The sequence below is a fragment of the Mastomys coucha genome, unplaced genomic scaffold, assembly GCF_008632895.1.
Source record: "Mastomys coucha isolate ucsf_1 unplaced genomic scaffold, UCSF_Mcou_1 pScaffold8, whole genome shotgun sequence".
NCBI lineage: Eukaryota > Metazoa > Chordata > Mammalia > Rodentia > Muridae > Mastomys > Mastomys coucha.
In genome coordinates, this window is record NW_022196914.1 from 5,452,992 (window position 1) to 5,474,807 (window position 21,816).

At 39.6% G+C, this 21,816-nt stretch overlaps 1 protein-coding gene across 1 annotated transcript in view; it reads left to right on the forward strand.

Moving 5' to 3' along the window:
- The window catches only part of Ranbp3l (RAN binding protein 3 like), a 52,437-nt gene that overhangs the window by 12,115 nt on the left and 18,506 nt on the right, over window positions 1-21,816 (forward strand). Inside the window, exons 2-7 of the mRNA XM_031360324.1 lie at window positions 14,564-14,622; window positions 15,359-15,398; window positions 15,873-15,950; window positions 16,495-16,569; window positions 18,263-18,334; window positions 19,159-19,301. Of these exons, the coding sequence (XP_031216184.1) occupies window positions 14,564-14,622; window positions 15,359-15,398; window positions 15,873-15,950; window positions 16,495-16,569; window positions 18,263-18,334; window positions 19,159-19,301 (467 nt within the window). The remainder of the gene's footprint in view (window positions 1-14,563; window positions 14,623-15,358; window positions 15,399-15,872; window positions 15,951-16,494; window positions 16,570-18,262; window positions 18,335-19,158; window positions 19,302-21,816) is intronic.

Here is a 21,816-nt window from a genome sequence, read left to right on the forward strand (position 1 = left end):
TCCGCAAACTCTAGCAGCTATATCCTACCTCTCTGCTGTCTCCCTTCCAAATAGACCTAATTCTCTTGCTTCCTCTCTTCCTGCATCTAACCCGGAAGTCCCGCCTATTCACCCAATGATTGGCTCCTTTGTTCATTAGGGGATTGGTTCACAAGAGGCCACCTGAGCATGTGACTCATTCCTCATTCTAGGCAGCCTCACCCGGGAGAGCAGAATTAACATAAATACAAGCAGCACAAAGCCATCCCCAACATTTTCCTCATATACATATATATATTTTAAGTGTGAGATTATCTAGAAGGCTTTGCTTTCCAAAGTTGCCTGCAGGCTTCTAAAAGCAACTCCAGTGCATGACAAAGGGATAGGAATGTCTTTGTGAAATTTAACAGCTTGCCCACCCAAGGAGCAAGAACAGTATCCTACTGGCAGAGTAGCACAGCTCAGCTCAGGAAGTATCGGGTCTTCAGTATGAAGTGTGGGTCATTACCTACATGAGCTTAATAATTACTACTACTCGTTGTTAAAATTATACCTAAAGCTTAGAACACCCTTATTAATAACAGTTACCTAATTCCCATATTAATAACAATTACCTAAAATAGCAAATTAATGAGATTAACATAGAATAAAGGGAAATAGGATAATATTGTGTCACAGCTTGGGCCAGAGGTGCAGATTAGTGGTGGATCATGTGATAAGCATGAACCAAGTCTTCCAGTTGGGTTCTCTGAATCCTTCAAAAGTAGTTAGGGAGAGACATCAGTGGTTTTTAGGTCTTGCATACAACAGGGTCTAGAATCAATGGCTTCTCTGAAGTTTTTTTTTTTTTTCCATTAAATCCATGGTATCTTATATTCTTGAAGTAAACAGCCAAAATTTCATGAGCTTTATTTCCCCTCTCCACTTCCTCCTCTTGCTTAAACTCACAAAGTGCTTCATTCATTCTATTAAACAGATATGTCCGGAACCTCTGCCATGGATGAAGTACTGTATTAAGGTTCCAGAGAGCCAAGCATTCAGAACTCTCTGCCCACAAGGTGCCACTGTCTGACAGGCAGAAAGGCAGTAAAATAAAATAAAATAAAATAAAAACCTTAGTGTAAGTGCTTATACTACAGAGGGATGAAATGTAGAATAGAAAGAATAGAGTGTTGTTGTGGAGTGTGTTCCGGGCAGGCCTGAGGAATGTGAAGAGATACCTGCAGGAGGCAGGGGAGAAAGCTGGGCAACACTGGGGGTCACAGCCCTCCAGGTTTAGTTTGGTGCAGATGCAGACTAGGAGGCTCATGATTTAGCCTCTGCATGTAATTTTGTTTCTTGATTCACTTGCTTTAGTGCAACATCACTACTTTGCCGCCTCCATGTCCCAAGGGATGACTATCTATGCACCTATGATAAATTTTATTTTAAACTTAGCATAGTACAAAAGTTAAGGCCATAAAGAGCAAAGCAACACTTAAAAGGATATCTGAGTATACCTTGGGGACTGTCCCATAACACCTGTGTCGATTGGTGGCTCCCAAACATTGGGGTGCACAAGCACTTGAGAGCCAGTGGCAGAAGGATTACAAGTTCCAGGCCAGCCTTGACTACAAAGGAAGACTGTCTCAAAAAGCTAACCAACCAGCCATCAGATGGTCACAGCTGTTGGAACTTGCTGGACTTTCTGTGACTTTCCAACCAGAATGTCTCAGGGAGGAGGGCGATGGGGCTAAGAGTTTTCCTTTCACGTGCTCATTGGCTGCTTGCAGCTTCTGTGGGTCACACTTTTGGTAGCAGCGCCGAGTGTTCTTAGGTGCATGTTAAGAAGATGGAAGAGCACTTACATAAAAGCTTTGGTTTTGACTGTGCGTGGGAGAGGAGTGACTCCATACTAATGTGGGCTATTTGGTTATTTACAGCTCTGCATTCTTTTTATTTTATTTTTTTAACTTTTATTGCATTAGAATGAGAAAAGTTACATGATTTCAATGTATCTGAATTTGTTAAAATTTAAAAACATATTTTAAGTAAATAGCAGCTTTTGCATTCTTGTGGAAAGGTAAGTACCAAAAAGCTAGAGGTGAGGAAAAATTAAGTTATTCCTCGACAACTGCATTGCCATGTTAAAACAAATTAAGTCTTAGGCAAAGCTCTTTTGAATGGACAGACACATATTAAGCACACATTTATGTGCAAACAAACATGAAGTCATTCACATGCTCTTCCAAACTTTCTTTTCTCTAAGTAACCTGATTACATTTTGCCTACCAGCTTTGCTCAGACAAAATAGCATTCCTCAGCCAGTGTTCTGTGTTGTCAGTCAGTAGCCAGGAGCACTTCTGTTCGTTCATGGAAATTGGTCCTTTCAGTAAAAACCACCGGCCTTGAGTACAGGGTGTGTGCTTTGCTGGAGCCTTCCATCCATTTGTGCGAGACTAGGAGGTACTCCTAAAATATTTAGATAAAATACTAAATAATCCAAGGTTTTTGAATGTTAGTGCTTTCGGTAAAAATTGCTTTCTGATGCTAACTGGAGTAACTCTCAACAATCTCTGATACTGAGACAGATAAGTGAGGAGCTGGTAGTGAGAGTTTCGTGGTGTTGGAAACAGCCCCTGGGGTCCAACTCCCCAGGCAGGTCATCAGTACCACCAAAGGTAGGCACCCCTTTGCCCAGCCTTCATGTGTAAATCCTACTGCCTTCTAAGCAAGTTGCAGTTGTCATAAGACAAGTGCCTTCTCACGCATTGTGCAATCAGAAATACATATGTAACAGTGATAAAGTGTTCACAGCACTCCCATGGGATAAAGAGGCAAGACCTTGGCATATGCATCACCTTCCCACCCATGTGCTGCCATCAGAGGGCTAGGGACTATAGGACTTACTCATCTAAGTATAATCTTTATTTTCTGTTCTGTGTAATGTATAGTTGATGCTTTCCAACTGGGACTCACAAGACCTCAAAACTAACACCCCGTGGTTTAAGGAGACAACACAAACCCGGGTAAAATAACCAATATTTTATAACCTTTTTGAGAGCAGAAAAGCAGGTTTGTATCTTAGACCATCTCACAGTATTAACATGTCACTTACAAACAAATCATGTATGGAACATTTGTTATATGCCAGACACCAGCAATCACTTCACATATTTATTTTGTTACAAAAGTTAGCTAAATTAACCGTGACTTGGGCCTGGGTCTGGACTGACTGAGCCGTGCTCACTGCCTGGTAGATATTCTGGTTAACTTGTGAAAGAGCTGGCCTTGTGGCTGGGGCCCTTGAAATCAGTTTGTGGTTTGCTTGTTCCAGATAGGCTGTTATTAAGTCACCAGTTAAATTCTATATGGATTTTAAACCACATCCAACTGATTTCAGGAGGGCAATTTTTAGTCTAAACAAACTCAGTTAGAAAATCCAGCTATGCCAGTGCAAATGTGTGGTTCCTGAGCCAGCAACTTGCAGGCCAGGCCAGCAGTGTTATTTGGTGCTAAGAGCCCATCTCTTCTACATTTTATAAAACATTAAGCAAAGTAATACACCATTTTTTAAAAACTGAGGTGAAATGACTTGAGATAAATTTTTTTGTTGTTTTTTTGTTTGTTTGTTTGTTTGTTTGTTTGTTTTTGGTTAAACAAACTATCAATGTCCAAAGCTACAAATTTGAAAGGGTTCAATACAGGATTTTTCTGTGTAGCCTTGGCTGTCCTGGAACTCACTCTGTAGACCAGGCTGGCCTCTAACTCAGAAATCCGCCTGCCTCTGCCTCCAAAGTGCTGGGATTAAAGGTGTGCGCCACCACTGCCCAGCTCACTTCTTGTTTTTGATGGTGCTGATTATGCTAGACAAGTGTTCTACTACTGAGCTATAGCCCTAAGCCCAGCTTTTTTTTTTTTTTTTTAATGTAAACAGGATGCTGTGTTTCAAATGTTGGGTCAGCTTTTGTATTAAATCATTAACTTGATCTGAAATTTTAATCAACATTTTGGTAAAGGAAGTTTCACACTTGAGTTGCTTCTTAATAACGTTGATGGGCAAATCTAGCAAAATACCTAAAAGTCAGGATTTTAAAATGTACTAAAAACTTTATTTTTTGTAAAGCTCTATTCCTTCTCTCTGTTCATCAGACATTTCACCTGCCAGGCATGGCCACAGACAACCAAAGGTCAGAGAAATATGATCTAGACTTTCAACCAGGGACAATGACCTGAAGGGATTCATACAATGACCTGCTGAAGTAATTGGCATCAGAAACTTGTCTTTATCTGATATAATTTGTAAAAAGTTGGGATAGACTAGGCATAGTGACACATCCTTATAATCATCCTAGCGGCTTCTGAGACTGAAGAAGAAGGGTAACCATAAGTAGGCTTAGCCTAAGAGCAAGTTCTGTCAAGGGAAGCCCAAGCAACTTAGTGAGGTCTTGTCTCAAAGTGAAAGAAAGAAAGAAAGAAAGAAAGAAAGAAAGAAAGAAAGAAAGAAAGAAAGAAAGGAAGGAAGGAAGGAAGGAAGGACAGAAGGAAGGAAGAAGAAAGAAAAGAAAAGAAAGAAGAGGAGAGGAGAGGAGAGAAGAGAAAAGAAAGAAGAGGAGAGGAGAGGAGAGAAGAGAAGAGAAGAGAAGAGAAGAGGAGAGGAGAGAAGAGAAGACTGGACATATAAGTGGTAGAATACTACTCACCCCGGCAAGCATTAAGCCCTAAGTTAATCCACAGAATGGTCAACAACAACCAAAAAAGTGCATAAGTTTTCAGATGGGCAGGGACCTTGCCATCTTAGGACAAAGAGTAAGGTAGGGAAATGGCTGAAATGTTGCAAGTTGGCCATTTCAGTTTGGGGTTGGCTGTGTTACCTTTGTCCTCTGCAGAGAAATGTGATTGTAGATAGATGGGGTGGGAGGCAAGTCATTTACTAGCAGTACTGATTGATCTCTATTTAACAAGAACTTTTTTTTTAATTAGGTGCTTCATTTCTAAACATTGGTAGAGTAAAGGTATTTTTCACTGTTTTTCTTCTTGAGAACAGAACTAAGCTAAAATCAGTTAAGGAGAGTAACTATTTTGATTGCGAAGAAACCGCACAGGCTTGGAGGGCCTTTTAGAAAACAAATCTAGCTACAACCTTCTTTCTACCTTTGTGAATAAATTGCACACTTTTACCATAAGCCTAAATTATTGCTACTGTCTTTGATCGTAACAGGCAATTAACTCTTAATAAATGAATAAATATATTTTCTAAATACTTCATTCAAGTTATTGGCATTAATAATCACTGCATGTCCAGGCTTCAAAGATCATTCAGGTCCACTGACAGTTCATAGCTAAGTCTGAAACTAGGACTGAGAACTATGCTTGAAGTCGTGGTTAGGAAAAAGAATGACATCATTGTAAAAGCTGCTACCGCAAACTGATAGAGAAATTAAAATGAAGTAACTGGAAATTTATTTCATTTGAAAAAATACCAGATAGGGAACAATGTGTGGCTCAGTGGTTAAGCTAGCCTAGTATGCATAAGGCCATAGTTTCAGTTCCCAGCAGTGCATACATAGAAGAAAATAGACCTGACATATAATAATTCTAATACTAAGCATGCAGAGGAGTATGGGAGAACAGGGGAAAGAAGAAATGACAAGATGGGAGGTAACTCATGGATATTAGAAGTGTAGAGCCAAAGGCATCACAGAAAGGAGGAGGAAAACAGGAAATCTTGATTTAAATAACCATCAATGAACAAGTGATTTTAAATGCAACTTCATTATATAATATAATGTAGTGAATGTAGTGAATGCCACAGTGCACTCCTAAAATAAAGTTATAAATGTTCTGTTATATGTACTTCACAACTGAGAGGAGAGAGGGGGGAAGGGAGAGAGAGAGAGGGAGGAGAGAGAGAAAAGGAGAGAGGGGGGAGAGATGGGGGAAGAGAGAGGGAAAGAGAGAGAGTATTATTCAACCTTTGCTTCTACATGGATGAAGATGTTATGCTAGGTGAAATCAGCTAGATATAAAAAGACAAACACTGGGCCAGAGACATGGTTCAGCAGGTAAAGACATTTGCCACCAAGTCTGATGGTGACCTGAATTCCCTTTCTGGAACCCACATGGTGGAAAAAGGAAGCCAACTCCCCCAAGTTGTCCCCTGACCTCCATGTGTACTCTGTGCTATGCATGCACACACATACACAACAATCTAATTTTAAAAATAAAATTTTAAAGTCAAATATTGAATCTTCCACCTCTATGAGGTATGCGGAACTGTCCAAGTCCAAAGTAAATAATGGTTTCCAGGGCTGGGTGAGCAGGGTGTGGAACAAGATGTTACTGTTAACTAAATGCAAGGTCTCAGGTCAAGGCTGACAGTGAGCCTCTGTGGAAATGGTTGTGGCAAATGCTTTGCAGTGATGTGAGTGTAGCTGATGCTATTTTGTATCCTTGAAATGTTAAAGTGAGTAAAAGCTTTGGTACACACACTTTCCCATTTAGACAAATTAAAAGGTCACCACACAATTAGAATAACTTTTCCACTCCTCAAACTTGATTTACTCTGAGACTCCAATGACCATGAGATCTTACCACAAGAGCTGTTCTCAACTTCCCTGAGAAAACTTCAAGTCACATAAACTTTAAGAATAAAATTTGTTCTCATGCTTTCTACACAGCGATGAACAAAGTGTTTGTAGTTAAGCGTACAGTTGGCTACCTGCCTTTTGCTGCCCAATTTACTCTGAGTGTACACATCTGCACAGAACAATCTAGACTCTAGCTTCTACAGCAAGCATAACTTTATCCATGCTCAGTCCCAGCCCCTGGGGGTCTGGTGGGTAGGGGTCCTTTACAAGTCCTCAAGAAGCAGACTGTACCAGAGAGGAAAGGGGACTCTGAGGCTGGATGACAGGTTAGCTTCCTTTTTGCTGGCTGGACTTTCAAAGACCTGACCACAGTAGAGCACGTTGTTGACCCTGTGGAAATCGGGAAGCAGGGACTCTATTCCCTTTGCATACTCAGACTCAAGACAGAGATGGATAGATTTTAGAAAGTGGAGAAAGTCACACTCACATTTTCATTCTGACTGTGTTCTGTGAACCCATAAAGGAATTTAAAAACTGTATTTCTCTGCTGAAATGGAAGGATCCGATACATGAATATATAGTAACCTATCAGTAGTCCTTTAAAATAGTGATTTTAATTGTTATGAAGAAGATATTTTTGTATCAAAATTACTTGTTGAATTTTAACAGTAAACACTGATGGATAATGAGTTTGAGATTAACTTTAAGAATAAGGCGCTTTGAACCCATATGCCTGCTCAGGACAGGTCTTCAATGTTCATGAAATCTAGACTCTATTTTTGCTCCTCTCCTCTCTCAGCAAAGTGAGGATTCATTTCCAGCATATGGAAGCTTTTTCACACTGTGAGCTATTCTGAGGGAAAATGTGTGACTTACAAATGCTGTCAAATGAAATATGTATTGCCAAATGGTACTGGTTGACCATATACATCTCAGGCCACATTCTACATCTTTATTAGCCCTCAGGCCCAAACAAGGAAGGATGCAGAGAGAGAGAGAGACCAAGCTAATCACTCTGGATTCATTACTCCAGATGCCCATATACACTCCAATAAACGCATTTAAGACAGTAGGTAACCTTCTCACAGAAACGCACATATGCTCTGATAAACATAGCTAAGATTACAGGTACCCTTCTCACAGAATCACACAATGGTTCTTATTAATAATAAAAATACCACCTCTAAACTATGGAGAGATGGGTATATTCTTGTCGATGGTAATACATTCTTTTGTTACTGTTTAGCCAGTGGCTGGGCACATTGACGTGAGACTTAGAGTTGTTAGGATCACCATGTCCTTTATCTACAGACACTCTGGAACAAACCTCCTTAGAGTCAGAATATGAACACGTAACTAAAGGTAAAAGATTCCTAAAAGTCAAAGTGTAGGAACGTACATGCAACATCAGATCACATCCCCACCAGGCCTGCCCAGGTCCAAGGGAGTAGGAAAGAGCCGTTCTACCCAGCCATACTACCCAGGAAAAGCAATTGTCATAGAGCTTATGGTGGAAGCCCAGACGGAGGCTGGATAAACACAAAAGCTAGAAGATTTGGAATCAGCTATGAGGATGTGGAATCTTAGTTACTCTCTGTATAGCGTCGGCACATAATATGATTTTAAAGTCTTAATTCCTTTGTGGATAAAGGGTATAATAAGTCACTCCTGAAGAGTATGTCATTGTAGTAAGAACTGAAACATTTCTTACAAGCCAGGCACTGTGCTCAGTGGTTACCATAGTAACCTTCCTTAATCATTACTACACAGTGAAGCATTAAGATCCCATTTCACAGATGAGGAAGTCTGCTCAGAGAAGCTAATGAGCTTCCCGACATTACACAGCAAACTGAGGAAGGCAAACTTGGTCTCTATCTTCTCAAAGCTCAGGCCCTTAAAATCAGTATATTCTGGCTCCTAGGAATTATTTATTTATTTATTTGCCAAATAGAAATATATTTAAATGTGTTCCTCAGTAGCTAAAGTAAGTCTTTGTATTATGCCGGTGCATAAAAGCAGAACTCAGCAAGGTCTAATGTTCACAGTGCTTGTTGGGGTCATATCCAGTTAAACATTCCACAAGGCAAATGGGCGCAGACAAGTCGGGACTTGCATAAGCATTCCCTATGTCAGTTACTGCCTTGAAGAGGGAGGGGAGAAAGGAACTTATCCAAACAGTAGTCTCTTGATATTGAAACCTGCAGTGCAGTGTGTTGTGATAGCCATGAAAAATAAAATCTATTGAAAATAAATATTTTTTAAAAAATTATTAGGAAATAAACTTAAAGAAATGAAGGTCGTTTTACATTCTCATTGGTTCATTGCTGGACATTTTGCTTTTTATTTTTTTTATTGAAAACAGATATTTTTAAAATACAAAATACAATATATTCTGATGATGGTTTTTACCTCTCCATTCCTCCCAGATCTTCCCCACCCACCCAAATATTTCTTTCATCTTTCATTAGGGTACAAACAGACATCTAAAAACATAATAACTAAAAAATAAAATTAGATAGAAGAAAACCAAACAAATCAGAATAGGAGAGAATAGACAGAAGGAAAAAAAAACAAAGAAAAAGCTCAAGAAACACATACAGATCAGAGATGCACACTGACACACACAGAAATCCCATAAAAACACAGAACTAGAAACCATAATATAGGGGTTGGAGATGGCTCAGGGTTTAAGAGCGTGCTCTTCCAGAGGTCCTGAGTTCAATTCCCATCAACCACATTGTGGCTCACAATCATCTATATAAACAGGATCTGACACTCTCTTCTGGCACATAGGTGTACATGCAGATAGTGCACTCATGCATAAAATAAGTCTTAAGAAACATTTTTAAATTAAACATAAAACATATGTATTATATGTATAGATAATGTTTTTATATATGTGTATATGTATATATATACATATATAGTGCATATGTATAATATGCATTCACACATAAGGGAAAAAAATTCAAGGAACTGACTAGGCATTATAAGACAAAGAACCTCTAGAAACACCTTTGTGCTGGCCAGTTACCGCTGGGCAGGTTGTTTAGTCTTAAGAATGGTTTGTATACCCAGTTTGTACACTCCATTGGAGAGAACTAATTTTTCCCTTGTAAAGATTTATTGGTTGGAGATAGCGTCTGGGTTAGTGATGTGGTCTTGTTCCACTACCCTTTCTCTGGACCTCATCAGGCGCAGATCTCTGCAGATTTCATGCATGCTGCCATTGTCTTTGTGAGTTCATATATGCACAGATCCTGCTGGTGATTGAAGGCCTTGTTTCCTTAGGATCCTCCATCCACTCCAGATCTTAAAATCTTTTCCATCTCCTTTTCCACATGGTTCCCTGGGCCTTGAGAGGAGGGATTTGAGGGAGACATTTCATTTAGGACCAAGTAGTCCAAGGGTTCCTGCTCTGCATTGTCTCTTTGTAGCTGTGGGTCTCTGTATTTGTTCCCATTGACAGCAGGGGGAGCTTCTCTCAAGATGGCTGACCTAAGGATACATCAGAATGCTAGAGGTCTGGAAATGACTTAGTAGTCAAAAAAAAGGGAAACTATTCTTAACTTGTTTTTCTCCTGTATGTATTCCTCAGAAATGAATTCAGACTAAGAATTGCTACGTTTCCGTCAGTTGGCAGCTGACAACTCCGTTTCTAGTAAAAACAGAAAGTGGTATTTAAAGTTGCAGAATTACACAGACAAGAGAAAGGGTCCCCCGCCCCTTTTTATGTAGCATACTTCTGTATGTCTTACAATCAGCTGATTTATAATACACAAATTGCTTATAATTTCAGCAGGGATGTCGCTGCTCCAGGGGCCAACTCATTGAGCTGGCGCTTTGTGAGTCTGCCTGAAAACCTGCTGTGCAGACTGCCTGAATCACTCTGGGGTCCTGTCATTCTTCCTTTGAGCCAGAGCAAAGCATCTCATAAAATAGAACTGAGAGTTCATCGTCATAGTGAATCATAATGAGATGAGACTCTGTGGTCCCACCAATTTCATCTATGGAGGCGTGTCCTCAAACACTATCAGGGGCCAACGGGCTCTCATCTATGGAGGCGTGTCCTCAAACATCATCACAGGCCATTTGAAGAATTGCTTACTTCATTCTGTGTGCATTTCACATAGTCCCCACGCATGGCTAGAGACATTACACAGTGACTTATGCTTGTGATTCGTGATTCATGTGTGAGCTAGTACTGATTCCGTCTTCTGGGACCATGTTTTGTCTATCTCAGAAGATCTTCAGGAGATTTTAATAAAGTTCTGGATTTCGTTTATTTTATTCTTTCTAAAAAGAACAAACAAAAACAAACAAAACAACAACAGAAAACCTTTCCAGGGTTCCATGAAGTAACTGAAGTCATCTGATATGATTTGTCTACTCTTCCTAAAGATGTGATTTTTTTTTTCACACTTGACACTTCAAATGTTTCAAATTCCTTTTGAAGAATCTTAGAACTGTCACAGATGCCTTTGGTGAAATGTGTGCTTTCAGGCTAATTTTGCAGAAACATTTTAATTAATGTTTAATAATTTCATGCAATGGCATTTAAACTTTTATGAAAAAAATGGGCAGATTCCAGGCATACTTTTAAAACAGCAGACAAACTTCTGCACCTCAGAGGAAATCATGCAAATCAAAATGACGAGTTTCAATATCAATAGTGACATTTCAATATCCTTAGTATAGATATTTCTTTAAAATTGATTAGAGCGGCCTGGGGATTTACACAGGATCATAATTAGTCTTAGTGTATGGTCTGAATGACATCATTTCCTGCCTCACTAATTGCCAGCCTTCTCAGCACATCCCACAGAGTTACGCACTGACTCCAGGAGTCTCTCTACCTTTGTATATTTGACCTAGGTTGAAAGAAATCTGGTGTTCTTCAAGACTTCTTCTTGGATGACTTACCTCCTGAGAAAGTGTGTAGTATACAGATTTTAACTCACTGTCTGCATTGCTAGCAGACTCAGGCCAATGCTGCTGGTTTATCTCGACCATATCTTTTTCCATGTGTGCTGGTGTATATGCTTCTGTAGAGTGTATACACATATGTGTATGCACATGGAGATCAGAGACAGACTCAAGTGTTGGTCTTTGTCTTTCACTGGGTCTTTTGTTGTTCATTGAGACATACGTCAGGTTAGCTGGCTACAAACTTCCAAGAATTAACTTGTCTCTGACCCCCATCTTGTTATAGTAGTGAGGGGTTGCAACTGGCTTTGAGTCCTCAGGATCTAAACTCAGACAAGCAATTTACTTATTAACTCATCTCACCAGCCCAAGCCTCACCTTTCCAGGAGCAAGTGTTTGTAAGACAACTTCTGACTACAGCTTGAGTACAGAACCATATTGATGTTAAACTGTTTCAAATGAAGTGGGAGGGGGCCGGGTGGTGGTGGCACACGCCTTTAATCCCAGCACTTGGGAGGCAGAGGCAGGCGAATTTCTGAGTTCGAGGCTAGCCTGGTCTACAGAGTGAGTTCCAGGACAGCCAGGGCTATACAGAGAAACCCTGTCTCAAAAAAAAAAAAAAAAAAAAAAAAAAAAAATAGTGGGAGGGGAGACTCAAGGTAAGAATAAGAAAGTGAGTGAAAAGAAAATGCTACTTTGAGGAGCAGTGAGTGACCCTCTTCCACCAGAGCTACCACAAAATAACACAGCCCCTGCTGACAGCATGGGGCCCAGAGGAGAGGAGGAGAGGAGTCCAAGTTTTAATTAGTGTCTTCTATGCAACCAGTAACCTGTAACATCACAGGAAAGCATATACATAAGAACTGAATGGTGTATCTCAGTGGGATGGAAAAAGAAGTTATTTTGATTCAACTCGTTCCTGAGGAATAACAAGAGTTAGTGTAGTGGAGTTTTAGAAACGTTCTTACAGACTAGGATCACAGGGAATGGAGTTTCTTTTTGGTGTGCTCATGGATGCAAATTAGTGCATCAGAGCACACCACTGACAGCGTGTTAATAATGATGGCTTGAAGAAGATAGTGTGAATTGATGTTTGACATAGGCTCCTTAATAATGTATTATCATCGGTGGTCTGGCAGTTTGAATGAGAATGGCCCCTGTAGGTTCCTAGATTTGGATGTTAGGAAGGAAGAAGAAAAGGAAGGGAGGGAAGAAGGAGGGAAGAAGAAGGGGAGGAAGAGGGAGGAAGGGAGGGAAGATTAGGGAGAAGACTAAGAGGAGAGATGAATAAGGCTTATGGGGTTTTATGTACTTTGTAATATTTTATAAGATTAATCTTTAACCCAAATATTGAAAACATGGTTTAGTATAAGGCAACTCCAGTGAAGAAAATACGAGTTTGGGGATTATTTCATGAATGGGATGTAGTGTATGCCTGCCTCTTATGCTCGTTGACTGGTTGATTTGTTTTGAGACAGAGTCTCCATTCTCCAAATTCCTCTTGTGGAGTTTATTAGGCTCAGAGATACAAATCCCTGCATCCATGCATGAGAAGAGCATGCTAAGGCAGTATACTGATAGCGACCTCACAATCCTCTTACCTCTGCCTCCTATGAGTTGAGGTAGAAGCATGAACCCCAGTGCCCAGACACTTATACATTAGGATATAATGCAGTTAGAATTATTCTCAGGTGAGATTTCTTACTATTGAAAGTTTTATTCTAAAAGATTTCTCAAGCACTGTCCTGAAGAGTTTCTAAAATGAACAATTGTGTTTTGTTTTCTCTAAACTCTTATGGCATGGTTTTGTTGTGGTGGTAGGATACTTGGAGTTGAACCTACAACTGAGTATCTTCCTTTAAAACAGTGATTCTCGGCCTTCCTAATGCTGCAACCATTTAATACAGTTTCTCATGTTATGGTGATTTCCCCCGAACCATAAAATTATTTTTGTTGTGACTTCATAGCTGTAATTTTGCCACTGTTGCAGATTGTAATGTAAATATTTTTTTGAAGATAGAGTTTTGTCAAAGGGATTGTGACACACAGGCTGAGAACCACTGCTTTAAAGAGATTTTCTTATATACACGGTACTATCATTGCCCCCTTTAGTATTATTTCCATTATTAACTGTTTCTATCAACAATAGGTAGGATTTTACCCAAAGTTAAGTGTTGTAGACACCTTTCTTTTGCTGTGATAAAATACCATGAACAAGATAATTTATAAAAGAAAGCATTTGGCTAATGATTTCAAGTTAGAGTCCATGATGGTGGAGTAAAGAAACATCTCAGAGCTCACACCTTGATCCACAACCACAAAACAGAGACACAAAGAGAGAGAGGGAGGGAGGGAGAAAGAGAGGGAGGTTGGAAAAGTTAGAAATAGCACTATTCTTGTGAATTCTCAAAGCCTACTGCCTTAATTAGAGTTACTACTGCTGTGAAGAGATACTATGACTAAGGCAACTTCTAAAGGAAGGCATTTGATTGGGGATTTGCTTACAGTTTCAGAGGGTTGGTACCTGATCATCACAGTAGGGAGCATGGCAGGCAGGCAGGCAGGCAGGCAGGTAGGCATCATGCTGGAGGAGCAGGTGAGAGCTCACATCCTCATTGACAGGTAGCAGGCAGAGAGGGAGAGAGGGAGAGAGACAGAGAGAGAGACAGAGAGAGACAGAGAGACAGAGACACAGAAACACACACACAGACAGAAACAGACACACACAGAGACACAAAGAGAAAAGCCAGAGGCAAAAAGAGTCAGAGAGAGAGAGAGAGAGAGAGAGAGAGAGAGAGAGAGAGAGAGAGAGAGAGAGAGAGACTGAGCTGAGCTGCATGGAATTTTAAAACTTCAAAGCATGGGCTTTGGAGTGACACCTTCTCTAACAAGTCCACACATCCTAATCCTTCTGAGACATTTCCACCGACTGGGACCAAATATTCAAACATATTCTTCTGAAGGGCTATTATCCTTCAAATCACCATGACAAGAAAATTGCAAAACCAAAAAACTTTCTTGAAGTATTTTTAGGTGGCATTAGAGACATCAGTGTGCTTTGATTTCTAGACCACTCCTTTCTTTTACAGATAAATATGTCATTGCTCAACCAATATTTGTTTTTGAGAAAGGAAAACACAATTTTAAGGTAAGATCAAGATATTTTGGTTCTGATTAATATTTTAAGAAGATATTTATACTAACATATAGTGGCTGCATGAGTTTTTCCAGCTCTCTGCAGAACGTTCATGTAGTTGGGATGCAAGGGACAGCAGTTTGGTTGAAATATCTAGGTTGTGAGTAAAGGCTTTATCTAAAGTAATATGCTTATTTAGAGTGATTTTTAAAAGGGGGGGCAGAAAAAGATTAGGATGATTAAGACCTCCTTTGTTGTTTACTGCCAAAAGAGCCTAACATTAGGTATAAAAAGCTCTAACATGCAATTTCAACACTAGTTTGAAGGGCTTAAAGAATCTATGTGATGTTGAAGCATCGCCCTGGAACCATGGGAGCTGAAGAATCAGCTGTACCCACCTCGTGATGGTTTTCTGAATTTATTCTTACATGCAGTCAACAAATACCTCACATGATAAACTCAAGGAAGCTCAACTCCAGTCCAGATCAAGCACTGCAGAATCCTGAGAAAGGTGCCTCAAAAAAATTCTGCATTTAAAACAAGTGTTTAGAAATGATTCTATAAACAATGTAACCACTGGGCAAGACTTCTCTGTTGATGTGTTCTTGCTGAAACTATGGTGTGTTGCTTTGTCCTTGTGAGCTGAAAAGCTCTGGCTCTGGAAAATTCTCTTAATACAGAAGCAGGGTGGAAAATTGATGCAAAAACAGAAAATACTCAGCTTTCACAGGGAGTTTTGTCTTTTCAGAGACCTGCAGAAGCCAGCCTGGAGGAAACAGCAGAGCCTGGTAATGAATTACACTCTGGTTTGCACAACACTAACCCCACCTTTATAAAAAAAAGCAGAGCCTGGTAATGAATTACACTCTGGTTTGCACAACACTAACCCCACCTTTATAAAAATGCAAGCAAGCTCAAGCATTTGGACTTGTGGCACAGACTCCATGAAACTTAATGGGTTTTTTTTGTTTGTTTGTTTGTTTTATTTTTGAAAGATGTCAGGCAGATACCCAAGAATAGTGATGTGAGTGCATGGCCCCTGTGATTTTCTGCAGAACTTCAGAATGTGAATACTTTCCTGCAGAAGACTCATACCTGTCCCATGCTAATATGAGATGCCTGTAGGCTTATAATTACCTTACCATCCCTAATATTTAATTCTGGGCTCCAAGAGTCAGCATGTTGTGAAACACTGACCCAAGTACAGAAGGGCTGATTATCCTCCTGTACTGTGTGTTACAATGTTAAACAATTTCTTTCAGAATTCACTGGTTTCTTGAGAAAGCGTGTAAGGTCTTCATCTGTCACGCTTCACACTACAGATTCTCAGTCTCTAGGAGGTAGGTATAGTTGTGACTATTGTGCTGAATGTGAAAAAAATTTTTTTTTTTTTTTTAAAAAAACCACACCTTTCTAACTGGCCATTTAAAAGTAAGCACCTACAAAATAAAAACATGTTGGCTCTGTCCGAAGAACTTTATTACATATTGTTTTCTAAGCCAGTTGAGAACACACTTTTCCCATCTGCCCATCAACATACCCCAGTGCTACTCTGCCCAATGTGTTAAACAGCCTTTGGGGTTTGCAAAGCAGCAATTTATATACATATATCTCCACCTGCTATGAGTTCACAGGTGGCGTTTTGTGCCTAACAGAATGTCTAGTACACGGTCAGCATTCAAAGAATACTTACTGAATTGAATGAAAATAAGGTCAATTTATGATCACCAGAGTCAGTCTCTGTTTTGATTGATAAAAAATACAAAAAAAAAATTGTTTTTGTTTAAATTGGGGAGCTGAATTTTTCTTCAATCAACAGAATCCCGGTCAAACTAGACAAAAGACCCACTTCCTTAATGACCCGCATTTGCAATCTGCTTTTAGTGGCAGCTTTGTCTCAGACGCGCCTGAGGTCCTCGTCATTCACGGATGTCCCAACCTTCCCTCCATGCAGGCCAGGTAAGGACAGACTCCTAGAACCTCAATCCTGACACTCTGATGCCTCAGAAACTGTTGTTATCACTGATGAGCTTTCTTTCCTAGACATCATAAGATTCTAATTGAGCAACGAAATGAGAGACGAGCCGTAGTTAAGCATGCATGAGGGCTGTCTTACAAATTTCACAGTTCTAGACAGTGTAGTTTATTTTGGGCCAAAAGTTTAAACTTGGCATATTTTAGGACTTCATATATGAAATAAACAGATGCCTTCATTTAAAGAATTCTGTTATGCACTGTTTGCTGAGTCAGCTGGGAATTTAGTGTGCCTTCTTTCTGTATCATAGGTCTTCAGGAATTCTCTTTATAATAAATAGGTTTTACAGACTTTGTACCATAAGCATTACTTTATGGAGGGCAAATCTACAAAATAAAAATGTTTTTCTTTGCTTTATTTTGTATATTTGTAATTGCTTATATAGCATTCAAAATATAATCATGCTTTTGATTCATGTTCTAAGGCTTAGAATATGAGTCTTAAAGTTTAATTAATGAAAATGTCATTTTTCTTTACTTGAAATTCATAAAGCTTTGCCATTTAAACAATTTTATCTTGCTGAAATATTTAGCACAATGAAATGATTGGCACTATCTCCACATTAAACAGTGACTTACATTCTTGGGCATTTTTATTTGTAATTAAAAAATAACTGCATTTTCTAGTATTTAACACTATGAAATCTATTTGCTATCTATCACTTGTCTATCATCTATCTATCATCTATCCATTTATCTATCAATTATTTATCTATATCTATTTATCCACCTAATAACCATTTATCTATCAACTATCCATTCACATATCTGTCAATCATCTGTCTATATCTGTCTATCAATCATCTATCTACCATCTATCATCTATCTTCTTTCTTTTCAATTGATTATTCTCTACCTAAGCACTGAAGTTTTCTAACCAATGAGTCCATATTAATAACAATGATTACAATCATAACTGTACAACAGTGTATCAGACACTTTCCAGTCACAGGAGAGACACCTCTTAGTTCAATTGACTTTCAGATGCCACATGGCAGGTTGCATAAGAGAAATGGAGAAATTAAATTATTAATGTCATCAATAGTCAATCAGGAAAACGTTCTCCACAGACTCTCCTAAAGGCCTATTTTATGTAGGTATTTTTTTAAAATTGATATTCCCTCTTCCAAGATGGTTCTAGCTTGTGTCCAGTTGATGAACAACAAACAAACTAATTAACTAACAAAGTAATCGGCATAGCTACCATCTTTAATTCTCTCCCGAGTATCATTTTTAAAAGACATGAAAGATTTGTTAATAGTCTTGTAGCATTCAAGATAATAGTCTTGTAGCATTCAATACACACACAGGATTCATTATCACTTCAGGCTTTGCAACGATTGCAAATTTCTTACAACACACTATTTAATTATAATAAATAAGATTGCCTCTTCTATCAAAGGTCTAATCTTAGATTTTTTGAGAATTGAGCAGAAGTAGATAGCAAATCCCGCCTGGCAATTCCATTTCCTAAGACCAGACCTCCAATTAGCACTACTTTCTAGCGACATTTGTGCCAATAGTGACATCTACTGGTGATCCCTGAGCTGGCCTTTTCTCCAAAGTGTAAACATTGACACAGACTTCAAAGTTATTTTAATGTTTTTTTTTCTTATAGTGAGGAAAAACAATGTTTTTATGACATCACATCTACTACAAAGGAATAATGACATGAACAACGTAGAGCAAGGTATGAATCTTCCATTTCAAGAATCCCCGAAATTCTACATCTCACTATTTATTATTTACTCGTTTATCCATCCATCCATCCATCCATCCTTCCATCCATCCATCCAACCATCCATCCATCCACTTACTTAGTTGAGGCATAAGGGAAACTATATGAAAACTTAGAAGAAGAACAACAGATCCAGCCAGCTATATAACCCCCCACCCTCACCCCAGCTGCCTGCCGAAGAGAAGAGGACAAAGCCATGCTATTGAGGCTGGCATGAAAGTCAGACACCTGGTGGATGAGCAGCCACGTGGAGGGGGGATGCTTTAGTGAAGGAGTGAGGAAGCTCAGAACATTGTTGGAAACTCAAAGTTTCAAGGGAGGCATATTTAGAGAAGAGATAGAAATAAATAAACTTTAAGGTTTTCTAAATAATTTTTAAAAGTAGGCAGAATTATGACCCCATATGACTGCAGTCTATAGCTTTTGCTTATCTTGCAAAATTTTAATGTCTCTTTCTCCCCACCTCTCTGTGTGTGTGTGTGTGTGTGTGTGTGTGTGTGTGTGTGTGTGTGTGGTGTGGTGGGTGTATGTAGACAGGACATAGTGATAGAACATGAAGGATAAAAATATTTGGTTAGACAAGCCACATAATCAAAATAAACACTTGGCCAAAGCTAGGCAAAAAAAGTGAGTAGAGGGCAATTCGCGGGCTGCGCTGACTTTGATTAGTTTCTGAAAATTCACTTGTGATTTTTTTTTTGAAGCATCATTAAAAAATAGGGACAAAGGAGCATTTCACTAACAATTTATTGATCTTTTCATTCTGCTCTCTAAAGGTCCCCCCGTGAGACCTTCGGAACTTGTTCTAAGACCGGCTATTCTGCAGCCATCTCAAACTCAAAGCTGTCAGAAAGTAGACACAACATTTGTACCCAGTGCATCGAAATCCTGCAAAACTAAGGAAAATGCCGAGCACGAGGTAAGAAAAATCTCCAGTGACAGAAGCGACACTGAAACGTTCTTGGTAATCTTAGGAAATGAGAGAGTGCACCCCCGATCAGATTTTTGTGGTTGCTGTCACTCCCAAGTGGAAAAGCTGTGCAGCAGGCAGTGGGAACTTGTGAGCAGAGTAGGACTGCCAGAATGATGACAGTATAAAACTCTGGGAGGCAATGAAATGGGCAGAGGCAGAACCTGTACTCAAGTAATGGGGAGGGGAGTTCTGCATCTGCAGCTGTCCACCATCACAGCGAAGCTTTGCCAGTTTAGTTCACACCAGACACCGCAGCAAAGAGTCCATACACACAACGGTGTATGGGGTAATTCCATACACACTGAGTAACGGTGGGTGGGGTAGGGGAGCTCGGAACACCGAAAGGTCTGAATCCCGGACAGCAAGCTTTCCTAAGGTGAGAGCCTTTGTGTGGGGCATGCAAATGTGGGGCTCCAGAAGGTTCTGTGGCTGAAGCTCTTGCTGTGGTACTCAGGAGGAATGGGACCAGCTTAGGTGGCTGGAATTAGAGTTATTCCGTCAGCCATTTGTCTTCAAGCGCTTGAGGTTGTTCAGCTAGTTTGGTTTTCCCTGAACACAATGGCAGCAACACACGGAAGTGAAGTATATCAGCCATTTTGATTAAGGAACAAATCAGACTGGAAGTAGTCTTGCCCGGAAACTACCTACACTTATCCAAACCAGGCACCCAATACTATACTTGTCAGTGAAAACAAGAGATTTGAACGTGGTCAGCAGTTTCCAAAATTGTTAGGCTTCCAAACTCTCTTCTTTGTAAGATATGATTTTGTGAGGCCCATTGTGATGTTTAATAATAATTTAATCCATTAAGCATAGCAGATGACAAGTGGTTTATAAGGTAAAACACACTCTTAAACTAAAAGTTATCATCAACTATAGATTTATCTATTTAGGAATGAATGCTGGAGAGAAAGGTGTTAAATTAGTGTTAAATTTTGTAAGGAAATTTTTGAAATATTAGACACCATTTTGGAATGATGTATGGTGTAAGTATAGACCAAGTTTTTGCTATGTTATTACATCTAAATATAGTGATATTTGTTTCTTGTCATGACTTTTATAAACCTCATCAGTGTGTGTGCACACATGTATGTGCATTTGCAGGCCAGAGAACTACCTTGAGTGTCATCCACCAGGAGCCCTCCTCCTTGCTTTTTGAGACATGGTCTCTTATTGGCCCAGAGTTTGACAATTAGCCTACCTGGCCAGCAGCCCCAGAGATCTGCCAGCCCTGGGATTATAAACGTTTGCTACTACACCTGGCTTTCTGGGCTCTGAACTCAGAATCTCAAGACTGTAAATTTATTATTTATTGCTTTTTTTCTGCCTAAATTATGAAGCAGAAATGCTCCAGTGCTGGTTTGCAAATATTTCTTCATAAATTAAAGGTCTGATGAATAGGGATTATCCCCAGTTACTGAGAGGCCCAACTGGATATGCCTATTACTGAGTTTTGTTTTACTATGGGCTTTGGAATGCCAGAGACACATAATCTATGAACTTCTATGGCTCTAGCTTGACTAAATGGATGTAATTTGTAGATACTGTGAAATTTATAGAATTTTATAGACTTGTTAACATATTCTTTATTGACATCTATCAAAACTTGATAAATCAGCGTCTACATTGTTACTTTTTAGTAAAAGTATTTGTTGTCACTCATAATTAAAGAACTACAAACAAAAACAGGGCACCATTTAAATATAAAAGTTTAATGAAAATATAAACTTTTCACGCTAGCTGGTCTTGTGTGTCAACCTGACAGAAACTGGAGTCATCAGAGAGGAAGAAACCTGAGTTGAGGAAATGCCTCCGTGAGATCCAGCTGTAACACATTTTCTAAATTAGTTATCAAGCAAGAAGGGCCCAGCTCATGGTGGGTGGCCCCATCCCTGGGCTGATGATCCTGGGATCATCTATAAGAAGGCATGCTGAGCAAGCCATGGGAAGCAGGACAGGAAGCAGCACCCCTCCATGGCCTCTGCACCACTCCTGCCTCCATGATCCTGTTCCATTTAATTCCTGTCCTGATTTCCTCCAATGAAGAACTGTGATCTGGAAGGATAAGCCATATAAACTATAGTAAAATATATTAATAAATCCCAGAGTGGGGTTGTTACCCACCTCAATGGTTTATGTTTCCTAATAAAAGACACACACACAGCCTTTATGTTTTAATAAGTCTTAAGCTATGCTGTAAATAGCTGGCCAACTGCCTAACTTCCGTGTAGAATCTACCTCCTGACAAGAACTCTGAGTTACTATTTACTAACTTTTATGTTCCATTTTGGCTGCTCTTGATCCAATTGAGCAGCCCTCTGGGCCACATTCTCTTGGCCCCTTTACACAGCAGCTCTCCTTCTTCTCTGGTCAATACACTCCTAATGCATGGTGTCTCTCCTCCCGCTCCTTCTTCCATGTCCCAAGCCCAGAAAATCTAACCCCCCCCCCCCCCCCCCCC